This window comes from Apteryx mantelli, chromosome 4 (assembly GCF_036417845.1).
Source record: "Apteryx mantelli isolate bAptMan1 chromosome 4, bAptMan1.hap1, whole genome shotgun sequence".
NCBI classification, from domain to species: Eukaryota; Metazoa; Chordata; class Aves; order Apterygiformes; family Apterygidae; genus Apteryx; species Apteryx mantelli.
Window position 1 is genome coordinate 51,522,007 of NC_089981.1, and position 10,078 is coordinate 51,532,084.

Consider the following 10,078-nt stretch of genomic DNA (forward strand, 5'->3'; position numbering starts at 1 on the left):
AGCGCGCTCTCGCGCGCCGCGTGCGGCAGTCTAGCACCTCGTCGTCTATGGTCGGCCGTTAGCGAGGCGTTTCCGGCCAGCGCGGGGGCTTGTGGGGGATCGTCGGGCGCCTCTTAGTTGGCGGCGGAGCTGCGGAGCGGGAGCCGCTATGGTGAGCAGGCCCCGGCGGGCCGCGCCGCCCCTCCGCCGCGCGCGGGGCCCTCGGCCGGGTCGGCGGCGGCGCCGGGCCGCCCGCGCGGAGAGTGGCGGCGGGCCCCGGGGCGGCAGCACGTGCTCGGGGGGGCGGGCGCGGGCCCCGGCGCGGCGCGCACAAAGGGCGGGCGCGGCGCGGCGCGGCCCTCGCGGGGCGCCTCGGGAGCGCGGCCTGCCCCGCGCCGCGCGGCGGAGAGGCCGCTCGCGCGGCGCGCGGAAGCGCCGAGGCCCGCCGGCCACGGTGCCTTGTCGCGCTCGCCTGGTTGCGTGCGGCGCGGCGAGAGGCTGCGCCTCGGCGGAAGAAGCGCCTTGGGGGCGGCAGCAAAAGTCTGTGTCCGCCTGTGTAGCGCTCGCTCAGCTAGTTCCTGCTGGGGCAGCCGGCCGCGAGCCCTGTCCTGTTGTCCAAAGCAAAAAGATGGAAGCTACTTAAACCCCTACTTCTGGCCAGCAGGAGTACCTGAAAGTCCTTCGAGTGCTTATGGCATGCTGCCTGTATTTACTGCATATCTTTATTTGTCCTCACAATGTTCGCTTCTCTTCCTTTTCCACTTTTTGCTTTCTTGTTGAATAGCCCCTATGGTTGCTAGAAGCCCCTTTGGGCAGATGTTGACTAGCTCTTAGCCCTGTTGTTTGCTTGTCAGTGCTGCCTTAAGCATTTTTTTCGGGGTTATGTTTGCAATAATGTACTTAAAGCATTTTCTAAAGAGCTCTCGAAAAGTTTAAAATCCATATAATATAAACCAGTGTGGTATCTTGTCTACTGTTACTGAATAGCAGGCAGTACAATTACACTCTAAAGGAAGGTGCAAGAAAACCCCCAGTATGCAGCAGAACAAGAAGAGTCCTTATTGGGCTGTTCTCGATAACCTAGTCCCATTGCACAAGGCTTTCTGTATCGTCCATAGTTTTGGTTTTCTTTTTCCTAACAACAGGATTTATACTTATAGGAAAGCATAATAATTCTTAATAGTTCATAATAGTTTGAGGAAACATCTCTTGAACTTCTAAGTTTGTCATTCTTTGGCACTTCTGTGGAGGGAGAGCAGAAGCAATTTCATAAAATCATTTAAAAGTTTTTTTTTTTAAGGTAAAATAGTGGGAAGTTATTAAACATTTGAGATGCAATGCATTAATTCTACAGTACAATTGATTCTCATGAAATTAATTTTAGTTCACTTGTTACGGCAATCACAGATCCTAAAAGATAATGTATACAATAAAAACATGAATGACTTGATTTTTTTTTTATCATTTTCTTCCTTACCTCACAGTTTTTAGGGGAAGCTGAGAAATTAATAGCTGGTAGAGGGAGGAGAAAAAAAAGTCAGCAGTAACAGGATCAAAAATACTAGCAATAATTTAGGTTCGTTTCTCGATGGGTGTAGAATTATTGTTAGTGGCTTGCAGAAACTAGTTTTCAATATGTATTGCTATTTTGCACTTAGAAAAGCTGAAAGATGTGCTTTTTTTTAGAGCATGAGTAATAATTCCCAGGCCAATATCTGATATGGATATTGAAAAGTTTCTTAAGTGATGAATAATTTAAAATCAGAGGCCCAAATAATTTCTATTTTGCAGTTTTAAAATAACTGGCTTAGATGTCCAACTCACTGATACTTGGTTTTGCAATCTCATTATTGGGATAATGTCAGAACATACACATTGATTTAGCAGTTAAAGAATAGGCGGGATAGCCTGGGTATTTATATGCCAGACAGCATAAAATTATTCCCCACCAAAAGACAGAACACATAATTCAGTCAATTATGATATCATTCTTTAAATATTAGTCTGTTCTCTTTTATCTGTTCTCTTTTAGGTTTTGTCAAATAAACCCAGCCTTTTCTTTAATTTTGAGTCTGGTCGAAAAAGATAAATATTCCAACTCTACCTGAATCAAACATCTCACAAGCTTAGTTTGCAAGACATTCTGATGCTAAAATAGCACAGTTTTTTTAGAGCACACTTCCTAAACTGGCTGATGCACCTCATTTCTTATTGTTAATCGGGAATCCTTAGTGCTCAGATGTTCCCAGGAAGTTGAAGTTGCAAGTCTTAGAACCAAGCCTTGTCATCTGTGACCAGCAAACAAATATGATATTGCTGGTAATAGCACTTGATCAAAGTTTTCAAGAACTGAAAACTAATTCCAGGCATGGGAATACTATCAATCATGGTATAGAAATCTTTACCTCTTTCCTGTATGTTCTTTGTAAATCCTAATAACTTATTTACCATTTTTCTGCATCTGAGTACAGAACTAGTATCTTAACTGATCTGTCCAAACCATGGGTCAGGAGTTTTCTCTCAGCAGTTAATTAATTTAAACCCAATAATATGTTTTAGTATTTATATTTCCAGTGGGGCTTACTCTGCAGCTGTCTGTGTGAATATTACGTGCTGTGTGCTCACCTCATTTATTAGCATTGAAAATTTTGGATTCAATTAACACTAATAGAAATGATGTTTTCTAATGTACTTGCAAACTTTCCATGATCTATAACCTCTTCATTAGGTCATGGATGTGTATACTTCAAAAATCTTACCTGTTGTTTGTTCAAATTACTTTCTGTACCCTACTGAAAAATATTATAAAGTAACACAAGCCACACAGTGTACAACATCCCAAGTCTTTCCTGCAGAAGAACAAATTTGCAGGCTCTGACACTCGGAACAGTTATCTGTGTCATAATTTCTGTTCAGTAGACATACTGAAGTATTAAGAATCAGTGCATCTGTTTTCAAGAAATAGTCTTGAACACTAAATGCAGATTTCTTGTATAATTTATGTTCCTTTGAAATTGAATGAATAACTCAACTTGTTGCATTAAGATCTTTGAGGTGAGACTGATGGTTAAGTTGGACTCTCTCTTTGATCTCTACTTGCAGTATTTAAAATCATACCAATGGCTTGCATTTAGAATGAAATTAAGTGAATGTGCTAATTGGATAGCTATTATACATTGACTTTTATTGCTTTACTTTTCTGTTTAACTAGAAAATACTATTTCTGTGCTGTTTCTTCAACACAATAGGTGCTTTACTAGTGATTTTACGCATTTTAAAATACACTCTAAGGATCGATAGAACTGATTGGAAACAAAAATTGTTAACATAGCATATATGAAAATTAAGTGCCATTTGGAAGAAAACTGCCTGTCTCCTTGATTGCTAGATCAGTGTTATAATACGATGCTTGTTTTTAGAGTTAAGTGATAGCTGTGCAAGTTTTAAGAAAACTTTGCCATCTTGGTCCTCATATTAATCCTTATGTGCCAAAGTTGTGTATGATAGGTGTCATGAAGTAACACTGGGGACAGATATATTTAGTGCAACCCAATTTGCCTAATGATCTGGTGGCCAAAAGAATCTCTAGCTTAATCTTTTCATACTTCATTCAAATATTTATAATTTTAGAAGCAACTCAGTGCCTTTTTTTTTCCCCTCTCTCTCCAGTCTCACACAATTCTTCTTGTTCAGCCCACCAAGAGGCCAGAAGGCAGAACATACGCTGATTATGAATCAGTGAATGAATGCATGGAAGGTGGGTATCATTGGTTCTGTAGTCATAATAATGGACTATTGTTGTTAAAACCTCATTTTTGACATATTCCCAATGCTTGCTTGGTAAGTAAACATGTTGCTGTTCCCAAGAGAAGTCACAAAAATTGCAAAAATGTCTCATTCTTTCAGTTTACTAGGGTTTTTGCAAGCTAAAAATAGTTATCCTTAGTTTCTCAAACTTGCTTTCTGTATTAAAAATCTCATTTTGACTTAAATAGATCAAACCACATCACTTCATGAGATTAGGTGATACCACCCCCCGGTGGCCCTGCAGGAGATCTGTTTGAATGCATTTCATTGCAGGATCAGATCCTAACTTTCTCATTAATTTTTTTGCTAGTCGTGTAAAGGAAAGATTGCTATTGGAAATAACATATAAAAGCATGTACATAATTGCATTTATTTTACAAATTGGTGGCATGCGAGCCAGAGAAAAATTCTGTGTGACTTTAAGACACAGATAATGAGCTTGGAAAGATGATAGAAATACTACAGTTGTATGATTTAGATGTGGAAGTTCACTGAACATTAAAAATTCTAATTCTAAAACGTTTTGCGAGGCAAACAAAGTTGGAGTAAAGACCACATAAAACCTCAGTGCTCACATTAATATTGAATTCTTCTCAAGTGTATCCAAATTAGCATTAAACAAAACTGATCTGAATTCATATACAAGCTTGTGCTGGCAGTATTAGCTTTTAGGTAATCAGTTGCCCTGTTTGACCCTTTAATAAAGAATGGTCTCTCTCAAGAGAGCTGAGTAGGAGCTTTGTTTGATGCTACTTATTCTCTTTCTCAGATGCTTATACAGTAGGAATATATGTTGCATCTTCTGTCTTAAAACAATTAGAAGGAGTTTTAGATTTCCATTACCACTTACTGCTTTGAAAATTATGCCTTTAAAGTGATAAAACTAAAACTTTTTCTACTAGATCATGATAATGCTTCTTTATATGCATCTTACCTGGTTTTGTAGTGCTTTGTTTCAGTACAGATAACTAGGACAAAAGTATTTCAACTCTGCAAAATCTGAATAAGTAATTCATACCTGTGTTTTAATGTTGGTCATTTCTAAACTTTCCTGTCACCTGTGGTTCAGTATCTGAAGGAATTTACAGCAAATAAAGTTTCAATATTGCATTATTGATCTTTTCTTTTTCTGTAGGAGTCTGTAAAATGTATGAAGAGCATCTGAAGAGAATGAATCCCAACAGTCCATCCATTACATATGATATCAGCCAGTTGTTTGACTTTATTGATGACTTGGCAGACCTCAGCTGTCTGGTGTAAGTTCAGTTGTGTGAAAGCTGTGGGTGGAGAAAGACAAATTCTCTCTTTTCTGGATGGAGAGATGGCTTTTTTTTTTTTCTTTGGGGGGAAACAGTTGTTACTTCTAAGAGTTGCTGTGCATAATATGTAGTAAATACATTTCAGTGTATTATTTTCTAGCTATTTTTTACTTCAGGCTTGTACAGAATCCATACATGAGGTGCCTCATAAACTTTTCAGACTTCAGGATAGAAAAGATCACTAGTCTCCCTACTTTTGCCCATCAGAAGTCTTCCATACAAACTCTTAAATATTTTATGTGGAATCTGGTAAAATTCTGTTTTTTCAATAACTGTATTAGTAAGGCAGCAGTATTGCAGCTGGCATACCATGTTATCCACCAATATGAACCACATCAGAATAAAGTCTCTTAAGAAAGCTTAGAAACTAACAGTTCCACTTGGATTTTAGTCACACTGAGGCTCCTAACATTTCAAATATTGAAGTCCAACAGTTTAATGCAGCTACATATTTTATTAAGACTGGCTAGAATCTATTTAAATCAGCGTTAGATCTGCCTTTGTGAAATTAGTCCGATTTTTAAGGAAGCAAAAAGATTAACAAATTTTATGCAGCTGAGGACTATACTAGCAATATGGTAGAAATCTGTAGAAGCACATCACAGCCAACTGTTTACTTTTATCAGGACACAGCAAGATGGAACCTTTTGTAAATCCTAATTAAGTGATTGAGGAACACACCAATCTTTCAGAGAGCCCTAGCTAATTATTTGGCTGCTCTTGTGAATCCAGTATTATATCTGTGGTTCTCATCTGTGTGATAAAACTGTGGGCAAAGACGGTCTTGTATGCTTTGCATTCTGACTGCACTGCAAAATCAAATATTAAATTCCAATACTTAGTCTATAACTAACATTGTAACTAAATCACTTTGTCCAGATCTTGGCTAATTTCCATACCATAAACTTGGTTTGAGATGACAGTGGTATGAAACTTCACAGAAGTTCTGTAGGAATAAGGATGCAAGTCTGTTACTCAGATAACAGAAGAAACATTATTTGGCCTGCTGAGCTCATAAATTCCAGGATCTCTTTTTAAGCCATTATGGGTATTCCTGCTACTGTATTGCTGTGTCTAAAATCCCAGTGCCAGTATTTGTGCAGCTGCACATTGAACCACCTTTGCCTATATGTAAATGCTGATTTACATATAGAATTTGACTATATCACTAGTAGTGACTTGCTACAAAGTCCGTTAACCAAAGTTGTCAATAGAGTAAATAAAACCTTATTACACTTTCTGCAGGTTTATCTTGCTGCTAGACATTCTGCCATGTTTGATCTTCAGATGTCATAGTGCTGGCCTGATACAGTTAAGAAGACATGCCTTGTTTTAGTTGCTTATCTAACAGACTGAAGCTAGCTACTTGCTTTAGGAAGTAGCAACTGTTTTCTACTACAGTCTTGTGGCTTTCATAATTAGGCTTGTAAACTTAGTGTTGTGCCAAATTCTACTTCAGCTTATAGTTTTCCACCAGATGGCATACATAGCACGTGATATACTAGGGTCATGAAGATCCCTAAAATGCTTGCTATCTGGTCTTGCAATGGAGCATTATAACTGGATTGAAAATCGTTAACCATTCTGGAAAAATAATGTTTCTTATACTGCAGTGAAACTACTGAAGTATTGATAATAGTGAAACCCTTTCTGCGGCCTTGAGCCGATATACTGGATTTTAAATAACAAGACCTCTGTTCTGGTTCAAGGCCGCAGAAAGGGTTTCACTGTTATCAATGCTTAAGCACTTATTTTTGCTACCTTAGTAGTGCACTCTGTTTAGTTGTTTTGTTTTTTTTTCCCCTTATGTAATAACAGTGAATTATTCTGGATTGAGTTAAGCAACTTTGGATTTATCCTTAGCTTCTTACCAATGACCATCACTCGCTTTATCTGATTAGAAAAATGTGTTCCAAGATTTAGAGCCTGGACAGGATTTCAGTAGTTCTTGAAGCACTCACCAAAAGTACCACCTTCATCAGAAAGTTCATCCAGCTTTAAGCACCAAAGGGGGAAGGAAGGGAATGAATTTCAACAGATAACTTGATGTACTTGGCTTTCATTTTTCCATCTAAATCTACTTCAATTCTACAGTGTCTTGAATAGCTGCGTAATCTGGGCCTGACATGAAATCTTGCTAGTGGACTACTTTGATCACCTATCCCCGATTAGCGAAGAAAATTAGTCTGTGGGGTCTTATAAAGATTCCAAACATAGGTGTAACACTTCAAATGCTGAACGCTTGCTTGAGTTAGTTAAACTGAGTGTTTGTCTCATTAAGACAAATTAGATGATGTTTCCTAATGGCACCATGCTTAATTCTGAGCTCTAGAACATTAAGGTGTTCTGTTTGCTTTCTCCGTAAATAATTATACTCATGAATTTAAATGTGAACACACTGTTTTACAGTCACTCAATAGTCCTTGGAGCATCAAGTTCTGTTTCGGGTTCTTACTGATCTAGTGGGTGACAGGTGTTTATGGAACAGGATAAATCTCTTTGATAAGTAGCAATTCCCATTTATTCCTGATATGACTTATATTCTGTACACAACTTTCTGCCTTATACGCTTGAGGAGGCTTAATTGTTTGTGAAGCTCTAGTAAAATGTACCGCAGGATAGACTAATATTACATTAACGCTTTTCTTTTCTCTAGTTACCGTGCTGACACTCAGACATACCAACCGTACAATAAAGACTGGATAAAGGAGAAGATCTACGTCCTCCTCCGCAGGCAGGCCCAGCAAGCAAGCAAATAATGGTGGCATCATCATTACATGGGTTTGGGGGAGGGCTTGGACAACAGGCGTGTACAGAGCGTAGTAGTGAAAGTTTTGTATTATAGTCGTCCTGTTGCCATCTTGTTAAACTCTTTAGCCAGGACTGAATGTATTGTTAGAGATGCAAGGATTTTGTTGGATTTGAAAACTTTTTTTTGGTGTAAATGGAGAAGGCGCAACATCTTTGGCAGAGATTTAACTTGGTTTTTTTCCTCTGGTTAGCTGATGATCCTACCTTATTCAAACCCCTGGGGCTGTTCACATATTACTTCACCACATTCACTGTATGTGCCCTTCTGTGGGGTTTCCAATATTTAGTTATGTCCTTCAGACTGTCTTAATGGGGAATAAAAAAATATCCTTTAGTTAAACTTGAGTGATGAATTTTGTGTTTTTTGCCAAAGAATAAATTAAATCTTTCTTGCCTGTTTGCTGAAGAATGGGATTTGAAGGGTTATGTGGGTTGAACAGCAGTCCTTTGCTGTATTACAGGAGGGCTCAGATTCTGTCCTGCCAGGTTAACTTCTCTGGCCTAGTTTTGGCTACTGTCTTTACTGGGGATTCCGGGGAAACAGAGCAACCCTCCTGCTCTTGCACTGTAAACTTGATCTTCCTACAAGGCGTTTCTATTCAGGTAAGTGTGTCTGCTCTCTGGGAAAGATGCTGTCTATGAGCAGGCTGAATGCATCAGATCTCTGCTACCACTAGATCACTACTTCCAAGCACATTCTTTTAAAATAGACTGAAATCATGACATCCATCACAATACATCATAAGCAGAGCAGGAAAGTAGCATCTCCATCATTACATTGGTCTGTTCTCATGCTTAACGCCCCAACACGTATGTTGAGGAAAAAAAGAACAGCAGTGAAGATGACCTTGTTATCTTTGTTAGTAACTGTAATACACGTGCTTAAAAAAACAAAAAAAAAAAACCCCCAAAACTGAATGGTAAGTCTCCTCTTGCTATAAACATAGTATTTTTTAGATTGGAAGAAGAATCAGACTTTCCACTTGTGTTAAAAAGGCTAAGGAATTATGGAGTTGCTGTTATGATCTCACTACCGTATGGTAAGCAAATATGGTAGTTTGTGATGCATTGAAAACATGGCAGCTTCTTAAGATTACTTACTTGAAGGAGGGGAATGGTCCAGCTACTTTGCTTTAGAGTATATTAAGAGTTATGTACATTTGCAATTCCCACTGAGTCATAGCTCAGTTTCAGTACAATCAGGCTATGCTGGAAAACATGCAATCAAACCACCCATCAAGAAAACTAATAAACAGTGAAAGTAACAGTTGCTGGGTTACAAGCGTAAAGTAATCTCAGGCTCTTGTTTTTCAACCACTATGAAGCTGTTGCATATCTGCTAGAACTTAGTATCATCTGTTTACTGACCCTGGCAAGTATGAAAATAGAAGGAAATTATAAATTCTCAGTCTTCCCATTTTCATAAGTTTGTTGGGGGGGGGGGGAGGGGGAGAGGAAGGGAGGCATAATAGTAGCAGTTCTTTGGCAAGAGCCAGATGATGACTGAGGCTCGTCACTGAGCTGAGGTTCTCAGCCTTGCTGAATATTTGGACCACTGGCTTAAGTGGTCCAAACTTTGCTTAAAGTTTGCAAGTGTTGCCCCAAAATAAGAATGTTACATAATTTGTACTAGCTATATACACACACGCACACTATAAGAGCAAATCAGCTGAAATAGAAAATTAATTTAAAGCTCCGCTAAAATAGTCAATTCTCTGAGATTTTTTTCCTTGGTGTCTTGTCTGCTATCATCCTATTTAAAGTTGGCTGAATATAATGTACCATTCACTGAAATACCAGAGGAATATATTTGCCACTTAAATATACTGAATGGAGATGTTTGGTTTTTTAATACTACAAGACAGTTCTTTATTCTGACCCATTAATAAACACTTCACTATGTCTGAAAAGACTTGAAGTTAAAGAAAGCCCCATCTGGACTTGTTACAGGAAAACATCGGATGCTAGCAATTAGTCGTCTTTTTGCTGTAATGTGAACTATGCCTGTATGAACAGTTTCTGGCTGAGTTTGGGCACAACTCTGATTTATAGGTTTTCTTCTTCCTATTTGTGCTTAGCTTGTATATGACACATGCAAGTAAAACAAACCATACTGCATATACCAGCTCAGTGCCATTACTTGTGACGTATTAGCAAGTACT

General features: G+C 38.9%; 1 protein-coding gene across 1 annotated transcript; it reads left to right on the plus strand.

Annotated features, from left to right (window-relative positions):
• The first annotated feature begins 34 nt into the window (after positions 1–34).
• ERH (ERH mRNA splicing and mitosis factor) lies at positions 35–8,256 on the plus strand. The gene is made up of 4 exons (XM_067296553.1): positions 35–151; positions 3,649–3,736; positions 4,922–5,042; positions 7,762–8,256. Exons 1-4 carry the CDS (start codon positions 149–151, stop codon positions 7,862–7,864), a joined length of 315 nt encoding a protein of 104 aa, XP_067152654.1. The 5' UTR covers positions 35–148; the 3' UTR covers positions 7,865–8,256.
• The last annotated feature ends 1,822 nt before the right edge of the window (positions 8,257–10,078 follow it).

Bases quoted from the DNA above. Each gene is read 5' to 3' on its own strand.
- ERH (XM_067296553.1), top strand. The intron at 3,737-4,921 runs GTGGGTATCATT...CTTTTTCTGTAG, and splicing joins AGTGAATGAATGCATGGAAG to GAGTCTGTAAAATGTATGAA. The intron at 5,043-7,761 runs GTAAGTTCAGTT...TCTTTTCTCTAG, and splicing joins GCAGACCTCAGCTGTCTGGT to TTACCGTGCTGACACTCAGA.